Below are 22,922 nucleotides of genomic sequence, written 5' to 3'. Positions count from 1 at the left end.
AGTCAGTTTATCATTTTCTGCCATTTCCATCAGTTTTAACAACCATTCTTGTATTGTTGGTAGCGTCTGGGTTTTCCAAAATTGTGCATAAAGAAGTCAGGATAACTGGTCTTAAGTTGGAAAAGAGAAAGTAGCAGCAATTAGATTATAAATCTAATGGGATATGTTTAGACAAAGAATTATTCCTATTTAATGTATTAAAAACTAGCACTTATGATAGCCTTATTATTTCTAAGACCAGAGATAGATTGGAAGTTATCTATTTTTCATATCTTTTTTTCTTTTACTTTACCTCACTTTTTCTTTTCCTTTTCTTTATATTTTGTATTTCAAATTTTCCTTTTCATTTCTAACTTTTAACTACGTATCTTTAAAATCTCAATAAAATATTATTAAAAAAAAAGAAAGTAGCAGCAATTAGATTGAATCTCACCACTGCTTCTCTTCTTTCCCAGTCCAGTGCTTATATCCTCTTGAGGTGTCAGGACGATAAAGGCCTTGCTTGCAACGTCAGTCACCCCATCTACAGGAATAGCACCAAGGTATCTGATAACACTAGCATGGTGGTAGGGGCTGGCGGTGGTTGGTCTTCATCATCTTGATGGCTGTATTGCAAGAAATGTGACCGGTACTTAATTAAACCATGGTTTACTCAACTAACCTAATTTCCTGGGTTTGCAGGGCACACTGAACTCAAAACAAAGCACATGTGCTGGGTTTGCAGAACGTTTGGATAGTTGTGTGCAAACTTTGCCGATAGGAGTTAGGCAGGGCTGCCTTAACTTGAATCCTGTGCTATGAGTGGGCCGTAGACTACATTCAGAAGTCATGATAGTTGAAGGAACAAGGCAGAATTCATGATGGAGGATAGAGTCGAAACTGTTGTTCTTTGGAATAGAAAAAAAGAACAACAGTCTCGACTCTATCCTTATCGCCTTCCTTTCCAGCAGGATCTTGCTGGGTGTCAGCCTTGTGAAGTAGTCCAGATAAGAAGCACACCCAGAAGTACTAGCTCTACTTTATAGTAAGGTTACATTAACAGATTACATTAACAGAATCTTGCAAGTCTGAAAGTCCGTCTCTCCCCCCTCACCTTTACAGCCCAGGAAACTTGGGAGTGTCCCTTCTGAGACATTTGCCACACCCACATTCCTTCTGTGGGCTAAATTACTGCTTATCAGACTGTTGCCCTGGCTGTGGCTCTTCCTCCTGTCTCCCAAGGTCATTCCCACATCCCATCACACGGGGCTAGTCAATACAGGGACTGAGGATCCTGAACTGCTCCCAGAACCAAGCTACAGTTTGCAGTTCAGTTAGTCATCTTATGTCAGAGCAGTATGTCGCAGCAGACCATCTTGCCTTTATTCCTTTGCCTAATAGCATCCTCTAGAGCAGTGTTTCTCAACCTTGGCAACCTGAAGATGTGTGGACTTCAGCCCCCGGAATTCCCTAGCCAGCATGGGGAATTCTGGGAGTTGAAGTCCACCCATCTTCAAGTTATCAAGGTTGAGAAACACTGCTCTAGCAGAAGCTGAGGCCTATAGCAAAATTGGTATCCTGAAAGAAATTATGTGCAAGTTCACATTTTAGATTAAACCACAATTTGCTTTGGCTGTGGTTTCCTGAACAATCCACAATGGCTGACTCATATATTGCGCTAAGCTAGAAACAGGAGTTTACAAACCACAGCAGTTGTGCTTGCCCAATGTTGAGCCAAGCAACAACAGCCCAATCACATTTTGGCATGGCCCCATTGGGTGAACCCCGCCAATGCCTCTGGAGTTGTATTTAGGCATCTTGGCCATGAGAATTCAGAGGACCAAGCAGGAAGAGCAGAAAATGTGAATTAAAAAACAAACAAACTTGCAATTCTGAATTCAGGATATGCATCTTCTATTGTTTAGCGAGCTTTATGAGGGTGAAGGGGCTTGATTTGGTGCTTCAAAGAGCAGAGACAGAACAAAAGAGACAGTAAAATGTTTGGCAGATGTTGTGAACTGTCGAAATGTTGATCTGCTTTCTCTCAGGCTTTGATCCAGCTCCAGTTTGGTGTCCTCGCCGACGTTGCCTGGACAGAGAACTTGGAGATGGAGGTATATGTCAGCAGGTAAACTTCAAATATTTATTCTACTGAACCATTCTGTTTTATGTTTTGCAGCCTTATTGTGTTAGATGCCACACAGAAAGTAGAATGAGCTGCCCTACTCTTAAATCTTCCACTCAGGATAGAGCAGGAGTGGAATGTTGGGGGATGAACAAAAAGTTTTTGGAAAGGAGAATCATGTAGGAGTGGCAGGGTGTGTGTGGTAAAATTGGGTGGGCCAGAAAATGTTAAAGTCTTAAAGAAAAGAGGAAAGTGGATTGAAATTATTGCTGCAGAGAACAGCATGATGGAAGCCATCAGTGTGTAAAGTCTTTTATTTATTACAATGTAGTATCAGATGCTGGAGAAGGATTATCTGCTTGGGTGTTACAAGAAAATGTATGGGTTGCTTCTGGATACAGAAGTCCGGATCACTTCTGGAACAAGTAGTTCTAAGAATATATTGTGCGTTCTTGGCCTTACTCTTTTATAGTGAGAATGAGGCGAACGACACTCTTCAAAACAACAAAGCTCGTCACAGCATCCCTGTAAAGTACCCCATCAACATCATTGTCAACGGGTAAGATTCTGGTTGCCTTTTTTTCCATTTTTCTCCTGGGGATGAAAGCAGAGCTGTATACTACTGTAGTGTATTGAATAATTAAGCAGAATGAATCTAACATCTGAAACGATCTAGTGTTTCTCAACCTTGGGAAGTTTAAGATGTGTGGACTTCAACTCCCAGAATTCCCCAGCCAGCATGGCTGGCTGGGGAATTCTGGGAGTTGAAGTCCACACATCTTAAACTTCCCAAGGTTGAGAAACACTGATCTAGTGAATGTGCATAAACCACACTCTGATCTAATAACTTTACAAATACCTGGCTTTGGAATCCCTGCAAAGACTTCCATATTCACTTCCTAGAAAATATGACATTTCCTTGGCTTTCGACTGTGGCTTATTATGGCATCACAAACGGCTTATTATTGCATCACAAACACAGACTATACCGTACAGTTACTCTGCTTGGTTCCAAGATTGGGGGTGCTTCCAAATGAGGCTTTTATTGTGGAATTTGCTCTGTTGGATTCGCAGAATATTAGGCAGAGTCCACACCTTGTCAGCTTTGAGCTGTAGACCTCCCTTTTTCTCCCACCCCTTGTCTTCTTTCTTTCCACAAACAGAATCAGTTAAAAAGACTGAATGGCTGCATAACGTCTTTTAATTTAACAGTATTAGGACCCCTCTATCTGGAAGTACTGCAGATTTATTTTTCCTTTTTTAGCTAGTACTGCAGGTGGTTAAGTTCTCTTGGAGACAGTGGAGAGAAAGGAGTTCTAGGAATGAGATCTCCTGCAGTGGCATAAATTTCCACTGCCATCATCCTCTATCCCTGCTTTTTGTGCCTTGCAGGTTAGAAACGTCAAGCCACTACGTTAACTTCAGTTCTCAACAGCAAGAAAACAAGACTGTGACACACTCATATAAAGTGAGTCAGTGCTTGCAAGCTTTCTCCCAGAATAAGAACTCTGTAATGTCTTTCATGGTGCTTGGAATCCAGTGGTTTTGGGAGAAAGTGGCCCAAAGGCGGCGGCTTCTTCTTCTTCTTCTGGTTGGTTGGTTGGTTGGTTGGTTGCCCAGTCAGCCAGATGTTTAGACTGGATTTGGTATTTTTGTCCACCTATCAAGTCCTTCCCAAGGACCTGGGATAGACAGATGTTGTTTGATGGTGTTAAAGGTATCATCACAAGATATAAGCTGTTGCAAGTAAAGCTGCCTTTTGCAATTGACTGATATTATTATTCTGGGATTAATAATAATAATACACAACGTGAAATCATAGCTGCCAGGTGTTTGGTGTTGGCCTTCATTTGCAGGATCCAAGCAGTGTGGCCTTTTGTAATTGACAGATGGAAATCTTGTCAGTGTGCAGATTTTCTAAGTGCTGTCCAAGGCTTTTTGGTATGGTACCCAATACACTGATAACCACTAGGACCACCACTGCTGATTTATGCCATAATCTTTCAACTTTGATTTTTAGATTTTGATACTTTGTGATCTTCTCCAATTCTTTAATTCTTTTATTATTTTCATTTTTATTATTATTTTAAATTTATTTTATTTATTATTATTATTATTATTGCCCCACTCCAAAAGACTTTATAACATCCAAAATACAATTTAAAATAATTAAAAACAGAACAACCAAGCATAACAAAGGATAGCATTTGTTGGACAATAGAAAGGGCTCTAAGAAAACCATCTTTTTCTTGAGTCTTTTTCTACTCTAAAATGCTGAGGAGACCTTGCATGGGGACACAACACTTTTCTTAGTGGCAGGCAGGTTTAATCCCAACTTGGGGGCTAAACCAGAGGTGAAGCTTTTGTGTGATGAACTGGCTCTGCCTGGTTGGCTTGTTCAAAAAAACTAAAATGCTGGCATGGGGAAGTGGGGAGAGTGGCTAAACCAGATTAGGACTGTGGAAGGGTGACAAGATTGAAGTCTTCTTCTCCTACACCCTGGTCCTAATCTGGATGGGGCCTTCTTGCATTACTGGCTGGGGAATTCTGGGAGTTGAAGTCCACACATCTTAAACTTGCCAACGTTGAGAAACACTGTGCTAACAGAGGAAAGAAACTTGAGTTACAAGACTCCAACAGACTGATTTGGATATACAAAGTTACCTTTCTTTTTTATTGCCACTGCCCACTTTTGTGTTATCTACCTACCTGCTTTTCCTCGAGGACAATTTTGTGGCATCTTAATCATTGACTTTCTTCACCTTCCTTCACTTCCAGGTAACAAACTGGCCCATGGGGGCATTCCCACCACCAGAAGTATTGGTGTACGTGAAGGTGCCAACTAAATTGCCTGCTGGACTGATATGGAAGGTTGATCATGTCCTAGCTACGGTACGTCAACTTGCTAAATGGAAACTCATGTGAACTCTTGTTCAGTGCTCAACTATAACCTAATGAGGTTCAATTTTAGAAAATCCAGTTGTTTCCAGCAGCGGCCACAGCCACTGGTGGCAAGATCAAAACTTGCAATTTGGCAGGTGCAGCACTGTGAGCAAAGCCCTGCCCCTTTTGTGCATATGATGCGCCGATAAAAGGGGTGGGGCTTAGATTGTGATGTCATGCCTGCATCTTACAGGTTTTCACACACACACATACCCAGATATGCATGCTTTCCAGTTACCAGACACATTTAAATTTTTTGAAGGACACTATGAATGTTCCCTGGGATATCCTTATTTTTAAATGATTTTGTCTAAGGCAAAAAGTGTTAATGTCATTTTTCTAAAACACAAGTGTGTTAGGGATTACAAGAGGATAAAATAGTGTCAAAATTTACAAGGCAGGGTAGATAACGCAGCATTGACCTAATCAAACCAGTTATACCTTTTTACATTAAAAAGTTTACAGTTTACCTGGTCTGTACCATGCAAATAAGCTAATCTTTTGAGCCCTCCTTTTCAGATCATTGAAACGGTTCCTCTATAACTTCTCCTCTCATACATTATTCTGATCTAATTATGGGCTTAATTTATGTCTCCTGTTGAACTGGTAATCATGACAGATAATCTGAGACTATTCTGTTTCCTGTATTTAAATTACTCCTTTTAAAAATATTCTTGCAGTGGATTCATATAGAAAAAAAAAAGGTATCCTGAATTTTGAAGTCTCAGTGTGTAGTTTTCTAACCTTTAAAAAAAAATTTCTGTCAATCTCTAAAGGTCTGCTGTCTAGGAAATCCACAATGAATTAAAGATTTTGAAACCAGCACCATCTGCAGTACCTTGGTGCTTTAGTTAGACCAGTGTTTCTCAGCCTTGGCAACTTTAAGATACGTGGACTTCAATTCCCAGAATTCCCCAGCCAGCATGGCTGGCTGGGGAATTCTGGGAATTGAAGTCCACGTATCTTAAAGTTGTCAAGGCTGAGAAATACTGAGTTAGACTGACAAAAGCAATGTTGTGACACCACAACACACACTGCCCATTTCAGGCAAACATGTGATGTCACAGTGTTTGTTGAAAAGGGGGTGGGGCTTGCATTGTGATGCCACAATGCTGCCTTTATCAATTTGGCCCTCCCTTGTCCCTCCCTCATGGATGCCTACATTTGAAGATCCTTTCTAGTTCATTAATATCATTTCACCAGATGCCTGCCAAAGAAATGTAGGAACCTTTCTGTCAAACTCATTGCCATTCTCTCATCAGACGCCTTTCTTCATATCACTGAGCATATATGATCAAATTCTATAACCTTAGAGATAATGTGCTCTCTACCTAGTTCACATAATGCAGTATGTATTTGATCCTCTAATATGTAGAATAAATGACTCACCAGTCTCATTACTGTGGAGGAAAAGAGGACGCACAATTTATGCTGGCATACTTTTCTACCAGCTCAAAGATTGGGGGATAACACCAGGAGTGTCTGCAGGGAGGGGGTTAAAAAAACAACAACGAAGAAGCCATACAATCAAAGCCCCAGCCCTTTTTTCCATGAGTGACAGATTAGAATCACTATATATTTCTTCGGCACCTTTTGATACAAAGGTAAAACCCAGAAAGAAGAAAGGTGAAATGCTTTGAGCATACTTTGATCACCACTTGCTATGCCTCTTTCTGAAAAAGCAGAAAACAGTTACCAGCTATCCACATGTCAAGGGGCTGAGCTGTTTTCTGATGGGTAGATGCACACTACTGTCCATCCAGAAGGAGAATGATGGAGCCGAATGTTGTCCCTGTCTCTTTCCCAATACCTTACAGCCATCACAGACCTCTAGTCCCTGTAAAATGGGCCCTTTGCACCATCACTTTAGTATTGTGTGTGTGTGTGTGTGTTTATTTTAAGAGAGAAAGAATGCTTCCAGCAGCCACTTCACACCTTTCATTTTTGGGAGTCAGTTTAGGCAGAAAGGGCCTTTGCACTGACTAGAGAGCCTACAAGAGGGCATTTCACTCTCTGGCATCAGTGCCCAGGACCCCAGCGTCACCCATGCATGTGGAACAAGGGAAGCTGCCTCTTCAGTTCTGGTCCACTAGCCAAGCAAACTAACCAGGGAGAGGAGGTCTGCTGTTTCCAACCCTACTAATTGCCAGCTTTGGTCAGCCTTGTGGGGACCCTTTCCAGCCCAGGAAGTCAGGAGAGCTGGGGGGACAGCATGTGGACTACTCCTCCCACTCATGGGTTCAGTTGGAAAGGAGGTTCTTGGATGTGGATGGATCCACCAGACTGTCTGCAATGAGCATTTTCACTGCTGTGTCCTCACAACAACCCTTCCTCTTGACAACCACATAATCAAACAAACCTGTCCTGCAGAGGCCAGTTCCCCAGTTTCTGAGTTGTCAGGGCAGGTGGGAAGGAGGCAGAGACATGGAACTCCCTTTGGTTGCCCCAACTTTCTTTCTGAAGGAATTTAGCTAGCATAATGAAGAGTGGTTGGTCAATTTCATCCTTTCTTCCTGCTAACCCTGATACTGACAAACGGGGTGTGGCAGTGACTGCTCGTTAGGTTGACCAATCAAGCTAAAGGTTCAAGAAAACAATATTGAGAATAGCTGCAGAAAGTTTGGTCTCCCTCACAAAGAGCACGGAGGTATAGATGTACAGAGGTATAGCCCAGTGACTGGATGGAAGGAGAGGGTTCCATGTCAGATCAAATGGAGCCAAGCAGGTCATCATCCGGACTGCATCACTTCAGCCTTCCTCCTCCAAGTGCCATGAACTATCTGGGGGAAAGGAGGTCAACTTCCATTTTTCCAGAAAAAGCACTATTTCCATGCTTCATCTTTCTTCATCTCCATCTTGGCCCGGCTTCATCTTTCTTCAGCAGCAGCCTGTCTATGAGGGGAGGCATCCTCAGGAATTCTATGTATGGCAAGGAGGCTGGGTGGATAAGCCCATAACTAGGACACCACCATTCAACAGAGCACCCGATCAGGTGCAATAGAGGTAGGATAGGGAGGGTCAGCAATGGGGGGAACACATTTCAGCCACTGTCATTTCCTGATGACTCAAACATGGGTGGTTGTTGTTGTTCAGTCATTAAGTCATGTCCGACTCTTCGTGACCCCATGAACCATATCGCGCCAGGCCTTCCTGTCCTTCACTGCCTCCCGGAGTTTGCTCACTTTCATGCTCATTGCTTCAGTGATGCTATCTAACCATCTCATCCTCTGCCGTCCCCTTCTCCTTTTGCCTTCAATCTTTCCCAGCATACTGCTGAAGCCTCGATTGTAGGATTTTGAGCATAACCTTGCTAGCATGTGAAATGAGTGCAATTGTGCGATAGTTTGAGCATTCTTTGGCATTGCCCTTCTTTGGAATTGGAATGTAAACTGACCTTTTCCAATCCCGTGGCCACTGTTGCATTTTCCAAACTTGCTGGCATCAGAACAGTGCTCACGAAAGATTGGTTATTTTTTGCATTTAAGAAAATGGTAGAGGAAGCAGTGAGGAACATAAATTGACCCATGGAAAACATGCAGTGGAGGATATAATTGATTGACTCTGTAACATTCTGTGAATGATAGTGGGTGATTTCACACTGAAGGAGGAAATGCACATGGCAAATGTGTCAACTAAAAATTTGATGCAGCAATCTAACAGTTCATACGTTCTGCATGGCAATAACATGGAATTGTTGTTTTTTTAGGATCCCACTGTGAATTGCCAGTCTGATGAAATGAACAAAGCCACAAGGAATTATCCCAAGTTAATTAAGGTAGCTTGGAGGCATCCATCTCTAAATATGATGCAACATTGTTAAGTAATGGAAAATATGCTGCTGTACGTGTGCAAGCCCATGCACTGGGTGGTTCATATTATATAAACAACAGCTGGGAGATGAAAGAGAAAAGAAAGCAAAGATAAACCAAGAAAAAACATGTATTTATTTCACTTAAATAACCTTGATTCTAGTAAATCAGGGAATGGCAGAAGGTAGATTTGGATTTACTGATTGCCAGCCCCCTGTTTTTTATCAGCAACAACCTAAAAATAGAATTTGTCTCCCCGAATTAGGCTGAAATGGAGAAAAATTAGGAGTGGGTTAGATGTGTGTGCATGAAAAGACTGAAAACATAGTTTTAGGATTAAAAATGCTCCTGGACTGAGCTTATATTCAGAGGCACCCTGGTAAAACTAACTACAATTTTCACACATCTCTCAACCATTATTTCATACCTAGAGGATCTAAAGATTCTTGGGAAGGAAAAGTTCCCCAGACGGATAACTCTTGTGTGCTGATGTTTACCCACTATTATAGTTAGATTTGGAAACTGAGGGAGTGGGTGAAAGGCTTGATGGAAAAGGTGGGTTTCAAGCAGAACTCTGAAGGAAGAAAGGAATTCCACTTCATAAGAGTTAGGAGTCTTCATAGGAGTCTGGGAGTTAGATCCAGGATAAGGGACAGCAAGGCAGAAAGAGAAGTATTTTGGGGTTATGGGAAATATTTGGATAGTGGGGGTTGATGGAGATGAATGAGCAAGGTTCTTGGAGAGGGATATATTAGGATAAGGACTTGGAAGGAAGGAAACCTAAGAATGAGCACCTCGTTTTGAAGTACGCTTAACAAAATGCAATAAAAATATCAGCTACTCAAGAACTAATCTGTATCTAATTTTGAACTAATTTCAACCTACTCCTCTGTTCCTTGCAAGGCCAATTCATTCAAGAAATCCACTTGGATAGAAGAAACTGAATGTTTACAATACTCTGAAGGACAGGTCTTTATCCTTACGGACACAGAGGAGGAATCATACTACTCCAGGCCCTCCGAGATAAAGAACAGGAAGGGCTGGGTTAGCATGATTCCTCCTCTGTGTGTAGTAGGACAGAGACCTACTTCAGAGAGCTTTAGTTGAACTACCTCAGTTTCTTCCATCCAAGTAGATTTCCTGAATGAATTGGGCTTTCTGTACTAGGAACACAGGAATAGGTTGAAATGTACTGATACCTTCCTGGAATTGTATCAAAGTCACAGTTGCCTTTTAATTTTTGTTTGTTTGCGTGGATCACTTGGGGCATGTCCAGTTTCTTAAATATTTTTCATAAATGGTGTAATTCATGATGGAATTGCTTGATCATTAACACGGCTAGTTCCCCAAATAATTATTCCCAACTTAATGGAGGCAGTAACATCACAGTTGGGTCATCTGGTGCTCTTGCTTCTGACTTATTTTTTGAAGAAATAGTAAGAAATAATTTCTTCTTACCAGCCTGGGACAGAGCTCTGACCTAAAAATGTCCCCCATTGTTTCTTCTTTTGTGGTATTATTATTCACAAGGGAATATATTAGGAGGCCTGTTATGTATGGCAATACTGGTTTGATCAAAATAGACATTACTTGTCAAATTACTTGTCATTTAAGAAATCTAACAATTCCTGAAAAAGTTGTTTTAAGTGCAGCTGGAATATTTCTTTAACTCCACTGTTTTCTTTCTAGCAATGTGCAGTTGATGAATATGTTATCTACAAGTGTAATCTTGGACAGATTAATTCATCTATAATCCATATTACTGGGATGATGTATACCAAAAACAATACAGAGGTAAAAACAGCTAGATAACTAACAAAGGATGACAACCCCGTTCCTCTTATATCTGAAACCTGGAGAGTGGGAAAATTTATTTTTCCCTCATCTAATAGACCTTGGTTCCAATTTATTCAACATCTGAATATTTAAGTAGGCAGGACATTCATTAAGCTTGTGGACTGCAAAGGAAAGGAATTATAGGCCTGCAGTAAACTGAGATGAGGAGTTAGGGAGAGGCTGTGACATGAGCAAATCTCTAATCTAGCTATCTTTCTACTGTGGACATTATACAGGTTTCAAAATAACCTGATATTACACCATGATATGATTTGTTTGGTTTAGCTTAGCATGCTATATGGACCCAGCTACTGTGGATTTTTAACCATGGTTTCTAGTGGAGTATGAAGCAAACTCAATTCTGGTTTATTCTACAAAGTATGGTTTAGCAGGCCTAATCTTAGCACAAGTTAAGAAGCCAGAAACCAGATTTTCATTTAATTTGATTCTGATATGCTGGGAATTGAATCAGGGATTAGGCCTAATCAGTGTACACATTTTCTGTGTTACTGACCGATAGCCCTTCTGTAATTTTGGATATTTTGTGTATAAATTATACAGTATTTCTTTTTTATTTATATCAATATATAAAGATGCTAGAGCAGTATTTCTCAGCTTTGGCAACTTTAAGATGGGTGGACTTCAACTCCCAGAATTCTCCAGCCAGCATGCTGGCTGGGGAATTCTGGGAGTTGAAGTCCACCCGTCTTAAAGTTGCCAAGGTAGAGAGACACTGTGCTAGAGCATCACATAAATAATGTGATACGTATCAGTCATTCTAAACAAGATTTTTGTACATTACAAACTATAAATCAGGAATTTGGTAGCACCTTTTCAGACTGAACGTTTCTTTAAAGGCATAAACTTTCATGAATTGTAGCTCACTAGATGCAGTGAAGTAACTTGCCTCATACAGGATTTAAATTGGGATGTGGGGTGAGGGAGGGAAAGACGGAAGACAGAGTAGTTATGCAGGTGTAAGTTACATGTAAGATAGACTACAAATACATAATGAACAATCATAATGTGTTAAAAATCTGTTAGTTTGTGGGGACCTGAATCCTTTGGATGTATGTGAGTTCAGCAATCTCTGTAATGTAGTAGAGTGTTCTGAAAGATTGAAATGCTCTTGTCAGAAAACGACAGACACGGGTTCGGTTATCCAGTAGACAGAAGTTTTTATTGGGCACGTTTGCAAAGGTGGGTCCCTCCCGCAGCAATGGAGGAACCCCGAAGCAAGGTCTGACAGGTTTTTATACCCCCTATCTGTCCTCCCCCTCCTGCGAGGGCTTGGCTCACAATCTCACCTTTTTTACCGCCCCGGAGCGCCGCTAATTAACCGCAAAACCGCAGACATTCCACTTTCCGAATCCAATCAGCGCAATACACATTCCAATCCCCACTTGACCCGACAGCCGCCCCCTGCCGTTTCTCTTCACTCTGGTGCGATCGTGCCTCTTGCCTGCAGTCTTTCCTCCCTCCTGCCGTCCCTCTCCACTCTGGTGCGAGTGTGCCTTCTGCCCATCCTCCCTCCTGCCACCCCCCCAAGGCTGCCCCATGGTGCACAGCGCTCTCCCCTAGCAAACATGGTTCGTTTGAGGCCCTCACTTCTCCCTGCCTTCTCACAATCCCCCTTTTTCTTTTCACGCCTCTGTTGGGCCTCAAACCTGGCTAACAGGATTGCTCCCTCGTCCCGGACCCGGGGCTTCACACACTGGGACAGGTAATTCCCACAAGCAGGGAGACATTGCATTAAGCAACATACTAGGACCAGTAAGGCAATGAAACCAATGGCTAGTACAAAAAGTTGTTTTAACCAAGCAAAGTTAGGTAACCAACTAGTGAGCCACGACCAATTCCATCCCTCTGGATCCTCGGATATGCGAGAGGCTAAGGTCTTCAACTTGGCTAGTTTTGCTTCAACATAATTCTTATTGTTGGTTAGGTTAAAGCAACAAAGACCTTGAAAAGATTCACAGCCTTGTCCTGCCCTTAATAGGAGATAGTCTATAGCTATCCGATTTTGAATGACCACCCTCCTGATCTCAGTGACTTCTTCAGTGAGGGCTGCAATGAGAGAGGATGTAAGGTTGACACTTTTAGCCAGGAGGCAGGCCACCTTCCTTAGGTCCAGGTAAGCCCTTCCACTTAGTGCAGGAACCCCTACTAAGGAGAGGGCCAGAGCCATGGCTTCTGTTTCGGACAAGAGTGTCACATCACTCTCACAATCAGATGGCAGCTCCCTTTTTCTTTTTTCTTTGATGGGTGCGCTTGTATTGGAGGCAGGGCATATAGAGAGGTCAGGCGCCCTATGGCACAAGGGCCCCTGAACTATAGGCTGGAACATAGGTGTAAGCTTCATGTCCACATAACAAAAAGAAACCTTTAGGTAGGTATAGAGGGGTTGAGGCGTAAGGGATATTATAGACCCCTCCACAAGTGAAAGCAGGACCTTTTGAGGGCAATGGGGGTACGGTTCTGGGTATTGTTGAAATATACACATTGAGTTGCATTGGTTATCCCCAAGAGATTTAGAGCCATTTGCCTTTGATTAGTCCAGGGTCTTGGTATGGGAGAAGACCCAAAATGATAGAACATCCCCCCCCTCCCACGGGGATCATCCCCAGTGATCAAAGCTGTCTGTGCCAATTCTACGCCTTTATGTTGGTCATCTCCTCCCCTGCCTTAGTTCAGTTCCTTTTAAGTTTTACTTTGAGTCTGTCTCCCGGTTGGGCAGTCCATGGTCGGGGGTCGGGAGCTTGCTTAACCCGATGGTAGTGGGTCCAACCCCCTGTCAGGTCCGAACCGCTGATTCAGTTGTCAGGAGAACTTGGTATGGTCCCTCCCAAGATGATTTCAGCTTCTCATCCTTCCACGTTTTTATCAGGACCCAATCCTCTGGCTTGTGGGGGTGTTGGTCTTTCAGCAAGGGGGCCGTTGAGCGAGGAGTCCCTGTTTTCTTAGAGACAAGAGAGATTGTGACAGTACCAAGAGATACTTTCTCAGGAAGGCATCCTTTAGCTCGGGGATAGGCTCTCCCATTGGAGCCAGGAAAGGTCTTCCCATCATCAGCTTGAATGGGGAGACCCCCACATCCTTGCGAGGGGCTGTCCGCATTCGAAGCAGGGCAACCGGAAGTGTCTTTGTCCAAGGTAGCCCTGTTTCCAATCCCAGTTTGGTGAGATGTTGCTTCAACACCCCGTTGGCCCTTCCCACAGCTTTACAGTGTCTACCAAAGCCTGCACCCCCGTGAGACCCTTCGTGCAGTTTCTCCACCATCCCCCTCATGTCAGCACGGCTCACTACTGGGGTCCCCTCAATTGTAACCCAATGACCTGCTTCCTCCCTGCAACCTTCCCTTTCCAGCAGCTGTGAGTAAACCCCGTTCCAGCCAAATTTTCCCGAAAATGTGCACTACTCCCCAGGCATATCGCGAGTCTGTGTAGACGGTGAGGGACACTCCCTTTCCCAACTCTAGTGCCCGTTTCAAAGCGTGCACTTCACACAGCTGAGCCGACCAATCCCCTGGTAGTGCCCCCTTCTCTATTGTCTCTCCCTCCGCCGCCACTATCGCATATCCTGACTTCCTTTGTCCCTGCTCTACTCGACTAGACCCATCCACAAACCAGACCTCACCCTCCTCCAGCGGGACCTCCTGCAGGTCCTCCCGGGTCTTTGTTTGCAGCTGCAACAGGGTGGAGCACTCGTGCTCTGCCGGCTCCCATTCTTTCCACTCCCCCGCAAGAAACTCCGCTGGGTTCAAATTCCTGTCTGTTCCTACCACCACATCAGGACTTATCCGGAGAACTGTCTCATATTTCAACATCCTCCCTTCTGTCATCCAAGCAGCCGCCTGCTGACTAAGCACACTTAAGATCTGATGGGGTGAATGGACAATCACGGGGCTCCCAAAAGTGAGTTTTTTCCCTTCTGTCACTAGTACAGCAGCGGCAGCCACTGCCTGCACACAAGTCGGCCATCCCCTCACCACCGGTTCTAGGGCTTTGCTCAGGAAGGCCACTGGTTGATATTTCCCAGCCCGTCTCTGAGTCAGCACTCCAATGGCAGTTCCCCCATGGGCTGTAACGTATAGGTGAAAGGGGGGGGGGCAAGTTCGGTAGAGCCGGGGCCGTCACCAGGCTCCTTCGTAATTCCCCCCCACTTCTCTGTGTCCCTGTCTGTCCATTCTACCCTGTCAGATGATCCTTTCAACTTCTCATACAGAAACTGAGCCTTGCTCATGTACTCATCTATCCATAGCCTGCAATATCCTACTAGACCCAGAAACCGCCGCACCTCTGTTTTAGTATGAGGGGGCTTCAACTGCATTATCCCCTGTATGGGAGAAGGATCAATCAACTTCTCGCCCTTCCGGAGTACATGTCCTAAATACTTGACCTCCCTTTCCACAAATTGGACCTTCCCTTTGACACCTTCAATCCTTCTTCAGCCAACCAGTTCAATAAAGCCACTGAGTCTTCTCTCACCTTTACTTCCTTCTCTCCAGACACCAACAAATCATCCACATACTGCAGCACCCGAGAACCCCCAGGGGCCCGGAACCCCTGGAGTTTCTCTTCCAATGCCTGTCCAAACAAGAGGGGGCTCTCGGTGTACCTCTGGGGCAGCACCGTCCATCTCAGTTGTTGCTTCAGCCCGCGCCTCCCATCCCGGGACAGCGGGTATTGGGCTTGCCGCAAACCCGTCACCCCTGGTTTCAAGGGGATGCTAATTGGGGCTATGCGAAACCGCCCCGCCCCCTTCTCCTGCCCATACCTCAGGGTTCACAACCTCCACGTCCGCCTCCCGCAACAAACACATCCTTTCTGCCTGTTCCACATTCCACAACTCCACTCCTAGACTACCCATGAGATCCCTTCCCAGCAAGTTCACTCTCGCCTGTGGGATCAGTAACACATCTGCAGTTACCTCCTTCCCATTCCACTCCAGTCTCACTTCCTCCAGTACGTCTGCCTTGACCAGAGAGCTCCCACCCCCATCACCGATACCGATGCGCCCCGGGATTTCGCAATCCCTGGGATGTTCGAGAGGCTCTGGTGTCCACGAGGAACTGCCGTTCCTCGCCAGTGGGACCCACCGTGATGTTTACCAAGGGTTCCCTGTGGGTCCCGGTTGGGGAACCATGACCCCCCTAGTCGTACAGGGGGAAACTCCTCTCATGTTCTCCCGATGTTCAGCATTATTGGGATCCCATTTGGGTCTGCCAGAGGGAATTTAGTATCTGCGGCCAGGGCATTTGGGACATTTGCATTCCTTTGCTCCCAAGCCCCGAGCGCAGCTCGCCAAATCTGGCCCCTCTCTTCTGGCGTATAGAGGTGGGCTAAAATGTAATTCAGTTCCCCCAGGAGTATTCCACCGGGCCGAGAAAAAGTTCCAATTGTTCGGCGGCGGTATGGGCGTTCTCTTGCATACGAGGGAGGGTCCTTTTTAATTCCCTCAACTCACTGGGTTTGATGGGAATCGTTACGTAACTGGTGACGGCCACCCCCTGTGCGTTCGTTCCGTTCGGGACTTCCCGGACGGGGAAGGCACTGGCCGACCTTAGAATAAAGGGCAAGTTCTGAATGTCTTGGTTCAGCTGGTCCAGCTCTTTCCGCAGCCCGGGATAGGGTGGGGGCGCCGGAGGGGGAGCGATAGGAAGAGGAGGAGGAGGAGGAGGTAGCGGCCCCCATTGAGGTCTAGTCAGCCAGAGGTCCTCCTCATCCTCCTGTTCTTTTTGGACAAAAATTTTGGCTAACTTGGGTCGAGGCCCCTCCCAATGAACATGGAACCAGACTTCCACATAGGGTTCCTGTGTTAACATTTTATGCTCCACAATGTAGTTTTTTAGTTGGGTCACCCAGTAATTACTGGGGATTCCAATGGTAGGGGAATTCGGGGTCCACTAGTGGATATTTTCGCCATTCTTTAGTGCACAAAGTTATCATGGTCGGTTTTTCCAGACCCCTGGTGAATGGACACAACCAGGGTGTCTCCCACTGTTGCAACAATTGTCCTAATGGAGAATCCGTGGGGATTCCCCCTACTGCGTTTTTCCCATTGGCCCCTGGCCTTACACTCTTACTCTGCGCCTTACCCATCCTTCCTGACTACGTTTCCCACCTTACAGAAGGTCCCGGACTCTTCTGTCCCCTTGCGGCGTCCAACGCCTCGTAACCACGCTAATCTCCCCGAGATTATGGGTAGGCTGTACTCACCAGACCTCCCGGAGGTCCCCTCGTCGGCCGACTTCCTCTTTACTTCTGTCTGACTGGCGATTGGAGTCCCGTCCTGGACCCGACTCCGGGGAAAACGGGAGACACCTCAACGGGGTGTTACGGCCGATTACTCACCGGTTCCCCACAGTCCGGTCCACGTCGAGGACTCCTGGCTGGCTCGCCAATTTTGTCAGAAAACGACAGACACGGGTTCGGTTATCCAGTAGACAGAAGTTTTTATTGGGCACGTTTGCAAAGGTGGGTCCCTCCCGCAGCAATGGAGGAACCCCGAAGCAAGGTCTGACAGGTTTTTATACCCCCTATCTGTCCTCCCCAACCTACGAGGGCTTGGCTCACAATCTCACCTTTTTACCGCCCCGGAGCGCCGCTAATTAACCGCAAAACCGCAGACATTCCACTTTCCGAATCCAATCAGCGCAATACACATTCCAATCCCCACTTGACCCGACAGCCGCCCCCTGCCGTTTCTCTTCACTCTGGAGCGAACGTGCCTCTTGCCTGCAGTCTTTCCTCCCTCCTGCCGTCCCTCTCCACTCTGGTGCGAGTGTGCCTTCTGCCCATCCTCCCTCCTGCCACCCCCAAGGCTGCCCCATGGTGCACAGCGCTCTCCCCTAGCAAACATGGTTCGTTTGAGGCCCTCACTTCTCCCTGCCTTCTCACACTCTGATATTACTTTGTCCTTGCTTTGAGTTCTGATGTCTATTAATTATTTTGTGCAAAGTTTGGCCTGTATCTTCTGTAGAATCCAGAGGGGCATTGTTAGCAGATGATGGCATATCTCACATGCTCTTCCTTTAATGTGAAGAATTAATGGATAAAAGTTTGTCCTCAGAACTCAAAACAAGTAATATCAGAGCATTTCAACTTTTCAGGACACTCCATTACAAATCTCAAAGTAGCCGTCTTGGGAAAAAAGAAACTTCGCCAGCACAATTGAGTGATAAATTTCTGAACATCAAACGGTTATATACATCAAAAGATTTCAGGGTATCTCTGAAGGTTGCAACAATTGTAATGTGTGAATTGATTCTGAACACATTACAATTGTCAATTCACATGGTACTTGTAATCTGTCTCACATAACCATTCTGTCTTCCCTTCCTTTCCTTCCCCATCTCAGTGTAAATCCTGTATGAATCTGATGAAGTGACTGTAGTTGACAAAATCTTATGTCTTATGATTAACAAGTTTTACTTAAAAAGTGCTACTAGACTTCTTCTGATTTGGGGATAGTATAGACTAACATGGATTTCCACCTACAATGTTTATCATTATAAACCTCAAGCAGATGGAAACTTTTTTGAGTGGGCTTCTTAAACATTCAAAGACTTCAGATTTCCTTCTTGCAACCACACGTGTTTTAAAACAGATGACTTGCTTTTATAAAAGTTGGGGTTTACTTCATATGATTTATGCTGCCTGATACAATCTAAAGTTCATTATCCTTTTCTCTATCTTGTTAGCATTCCCTTCATTCCAAGCTTTGCACAGCCTTGTGGGTAGAATTTAATACCGGAAGATTCAAAAATTTCTACGGTCATGAATTTGCCCAGGTTCAGGTGGGTTTGCTGCTGAAATTATTTCTTTTCCTCCTCTGCTGAGAATTTATCTATATTCTTTGTGGTATTTATTTGTTATCTCTTCCACTATAATGTTCCTCCATCCAATCCATTTATTTTAGGGCGGAAGTTCTCAAAGTCATGAGTTTCTTTTAGAAGGTTCACAGAAAGGTGGCAGAACATCTTTAAATTTATTGGGCTTTTTTTTTTTTCTTACTAAAACGTGGTCAACTGATCAAACAGGCTACAAACCTTAGGTCCCAGGACTTTTAGAATAGCTTTGATGCAGTCTATTGTACTCATTTTACCTCCAGTATTAAATAAGTCCATATCATCCCTTCAAAAAAAATCCAAAATCTAATTTGGCAGTAGGTTTTGTTAGAACCCACCAAATACACAAACAATTGGATAAACATTCAAGATCATCCAAATCTCCTTATTGGACATTATTACAAAACATGTTCAACCACATCCTTTGAATTGTTTTTCTTGGATTTTAACTGCTTATTTTAGAGCGTTAGCTGCTTTGAGCAGACTGAAAGGCAGAGTATTAATAATGACAAATGAAGGAGGAGAAAGGGAAAATGATAAGAGGTAATAAAGTCTGTACTGTCAGAATCTTCAACTGAAGAGGAAGGAAATTAGGAGAATTGCCCTGCTAGCTATCATTTTTATTTAAAGCAGCTCCTTAATAAAATAAAACCTGGATGGAGAAAAGATGGCAGAGGGTCATATGCCATCCTTAAGTGATGTTTGCTGATTTACAAGTTGTCCCAGGTTCCAATGATGTGAGTGTGTCTTTGTGTCTCCCTTTCCTTCTTTTTCCTCCATTGTGCGCCCTTTCTTCTGTCTACCCTACAGGTCACAGAAGTGGAGGTGATCATCGCGATGAATTATCTCCCCATTATAATAGGCAGTGCCATTGGAGGCTTGTTCTTGCTTATTCTCTTCATTGTAGGACTTTATAAGGTAAGAATTGCTTTATTTTAGAAATCCCTAGCAGTTTGGAGGAACTGGGAGTTTGGCTCTTTCTGTTCGGTTGGCTTAAAAAATGACTTGATCAGGAACATTTAAAACTAGCATTGCTAATATCCAAAAGTTCTTCAGCTCATCAAACACTGTTTTGTACTGACCAAAGTATATGGTGCGGCTATAGTTCTCTAGGATCCGGGATGGTTTAACTTGGGATGTTAGAAACTAAGCCTAGGATTTTTTGCTTGCAAATCATGGACCATGCCACTGAGTGGAGATCATTTCCCAATTGTTGCCCTGCTAATGGTTGTTGACGTTGTCTCTGGCATGGAAAATGGTTTCACGGCTCCAAGAAGGAATTTGTGGATTTCTTAAATTCTTAGGAATTCTTAAATCTGAATTAGCTGCTCTACAATGTTTTATAGAGTTTGAAAAACAGTTATATCAGAAGAACAGCATCTTTGTGGGCTGCCTTATCTTTTAAGTTGCTTTGTGGTATTTAGATTTTCCTGAAATACGTTTCGGGAGAAGGGAGAAAAAATATTTTTATTTTTATAGTGTTTAATGTATTATTTTTATAATAATTTTATATTTATATTTTTGCAATGATTATCAATAGCTCATTGCTTTCCTTGGGCTCTCTTTCACACAAACATATGGGAGGATAAACTAAAGTATAAACTAGTAATTTTTATATTAGGATTGGGATCTTCTCCCAGAGCAGAAACTTGGGAATTATAAAATGTGGCCTTATCCACTCCACAGAAGGACTCCACAAAATGTTCTCATTTAGATGGGGATGCAAATCCATAACATGAAGATCCTCCCTCCTGACCAGATTCGATCCCATTTTACTGTAAAGAGACTGTTCATGCAAAAGCCTTACACAATCCGGTAAAACTAAATTTCAGATACGAATGGATAGTGCTTAAATCTCCCATTAGAAGAGAATGGCCTTACAGATAGTCCCCAGTTTAAGAATGAGTTCCATTCCCAAGGTCTGTCTTCAAGCCAAATTTGTATGTAAGCCAGAACAGTGTTATAGTATAATACTGTATAAGTAGTATTGTGTAATGAACTTGAACCGTTGTGTATTTAATTCGAATCATTGTGTATTTAACTCAAATTTTGCTACAATAGGCTCCATTTTTAATTATGGGTCATCCGTAAACTGGGCGTTCTTAACCTGGGGCCTACCTGTATTATATTAATTAGGGCTAGATTACTTGTGTTTCTAGAATTTTTTTTTTTTTAATTTTGCAACATACAAAATTCCTAACAGTGTTTATGTGGGATAGCTTATATTTAACTGTTTAGCTCACAAGTGTTGCACAGCTTGGCCTGAACTGAATTATATCAAGCTGCTTAGATCTGTTTTTTTTTAATTAAAGCAGTATTAACTACTTGTAATAAATCAATCAATAGATAAATAAGCTACTAATAAATAAACAAGCACCTCCAAACTAACCTTGTTTATCTGTTCCTTTAATAAATGGAAAGGAATGGTATATGATACATAATGGTACATATGGTACATAATGATACATATGGTACATAAATGGAAAGGAATGGCATATGATAAACTATGAACAATATTTAATATGCATCCTGTATTAAAAATTGAGGCTGTCAAAATGGAAGATTGCGGGAATAGGCCTGGGAGGCAGTAAGTTGCCTCAGACCAAACTCATAAAGGCGAAGCATTTCTACCTTCTGCTTCTAATGGTTTCCCCTGCTCTGCATTCCAGTGTGGATTCTTCAAACGTAATTATAAGCAGAAGATAGAACTTCAGGAAGAAAATGAGAATGCATTACAAACAGCTGACAACCTAGAGGATGGTGCTGAGAAAGAAGGTTCTCAGATGGGGGCCGACAAAGAGAATGAAACCAAACTCTTTACAGAACCATCGAATAAAGAAAATGAGGCTCAATGACCAAATCGTGTTCCTCTCCAGAGACTACAGCCAAGGCTACTTGATATAAATGCTCCATGTGAAAAAAAGGGAGACTTTTTGGTGCTGGCAATGAAGACTTTTATAAATGAAAAAAGGAGCTATGATTGCATTTATTTCAGGGGCTTCTACTGGCCGTCTTGGAAAGAGAGCCATAATCTGTATTTGTAGAGGCCGTAGATGACGGGTACACACGATCAGATGGCCAGAACAAGATTTAGGCAGGAACTGCATCTCTCTAAACAAATGTGTTTGTCTGCGTCCTCTGCTAGCCCCTTGATCCAAGACAAATCAGCTGTTTTGCGCACATATTGTTTTTAAGGCTCTTTTCTAGAGAATAGCAGATTTTTGTCCTTTTTTCGTCTATCAGTTGCACACCAGAAATAGGTAAGACTTAAAATGGGAACTTTGCAAATCAGTGTTGCTCCCCCTCTCCCCACTTGGCAAAGGACAAAAGCAATTCTCTGGAATTCTGGACAGGAACCTAGCTACAGTCCATTAGATAAATAAATTCCCCTCTGAGATTACAGGGGCCAAATCCAACAACCAGTTTACCACTTCCACTTTCTTACCAGACTCCGAAATCCTGATCTCAGGAACCCTCAAAAGAGTGGGAGGAGAGGAGACAGAATGGATAGGGCCAGGAGCTTCACCATCTGAAGTACTGTTGGCCTTGCAGGTGTCTCTAAATACTCTTGATCTGATTTTTTTTTTTAGATTTTTTTATCCCATCTTTATTATTTTTATAAATAACTCAAGGTGGCGAACATACTTAATACTCCTTCCTCCTCCTATTTTCCCCACAACAACCACCCTGTGAGGTGAGTTGGGCTGAGAGGGAGGGACTGGCCCAAAGTCACCCCGCCGGCTTTCATGCCTGAGGCGGGACTAGAACTCGCGCCTTCTGGTTTCTAGCCTGGTGCCTTCACCGCTAGACCAGACTGGCTCTTCCCCTTTTAATATGGGAGGGAACATGCACTCCACCCCAAACATTGAAACCAAATACAGGAAGGGTAGCAAATGATGCTCCCTCTTGCCAGTCTGTTGCCGACTAAGCCCTTGGAAATATCAAAGCATTCTGTCATCAGAAAATTTGGAGCAGAACAGAATCCATAAATCAGGATCCAGCTTAAAACAAAAAAATAGGCAGTGTATGTGGCATCAAACCTATGTGGCTTTCAAACTCAAGGATTGTCTGAACTGTTCAGTACATTTGTTTTGCACTGATTATTGATCTGTGTTAAATTAAAATATTTTGGGAAGGTTTGTTGAATTTGGGCTTTATTTCTCTTTCCTGATCATACTGATCTTTTCTTACAATGTTACAATGTGCTTTTAAAAAAAAAATACATATATTAGTAATGTATTTGCCACAGTGTCACTTTTTCAGAACATCTCTATAGTAAAGGTAATGTGAAAAGATGAAATTAAAGTGGTAAACAGTTTCACAGACAGTGGCCAAAATAAATGGCTGTTTTAGATCATTTTTACCTTAATAAATGGAATCA

At 43.3% G+C, this 22,922-nt stretch overlaps 1 protein-coding gene across 2 annotated transcripts in view; it reads left to right on the top strand.

Moving 5' to 3' along the window:
- The window catches only part of ITGAL (integrin subunit alpha L), a 67,048-nt gene extending 44,361 nt beyond the window's left edge, over window positions 1–22,687 (top strand). Inside the window, exons 21-30 of one of the 2 annotated variants that reach the window (XM_088142580.1) lie at window positions 456–542; window positions 2,028–2,107; window positions 2,577–2,663; window positions 3,497–3,572; window positions 4,883–4,996; window positions 8,754–8,822; window positions 10,546–10,650; window positions 18,395–18,490; window positions 19,352–19,459; window positions 21,211–22,687. In XM_088142580.1, coding sequence (XP_087998706.1) covers window positions 456–542; window positions 2,028–2,107; window positions 2,577–2,663; window positions 3,497–3,572; window positions 4,883–4,996; window positions 8,754–8,822; window positions 10,546–10,650; window positions 18,395–18,490; window positions 19,352–19,459; window positions 21,211–21,396 — 1,008 coding nt within the window. In that variant the 3' untranslated portion in view covers window positions 21,397–22,687. Of the gene's footprint in view, window positions 1–455; window positions 543–2,027; window positions 2,108–2,576; window positions 2,664–3,496; window positions 3,573–4,882; window positions 4,997–8,753; window positions 8,823–10,545; window positions 10,651–18,394; window positions 18,491–19,351; window positions 19,460–20,227 lie in introns of both variants that reach the window. The other variant, XM_088142581.1, reaches the window with a different exon arrangement.
- Window positions 22,688–22,922: the final 235 nt, after the last annotated feature.

The sequence above is a fragment of the Python bivittatus genome, unplaced genomic scaffold (genome assembly GCF_059951505.1).
Source record: "Python bivittatus isolate LINGU-HERP-01145 unplaced genomic scaffold, Pbiv_v1 ctg000440_np1212, whole genome shotgun sequence".
Classification (NCBI taxonomy): domain Eukaryota; kingdom Metazoa; phylum Chordata; class Lepidosauria; order Squamata; family Pythonidae; genus Python; species Python bivittatus.
Note: the sequence above shows the minus strand (reverse complement) of the source record. Positions and strands in the feature narration are given on the sequence as shown.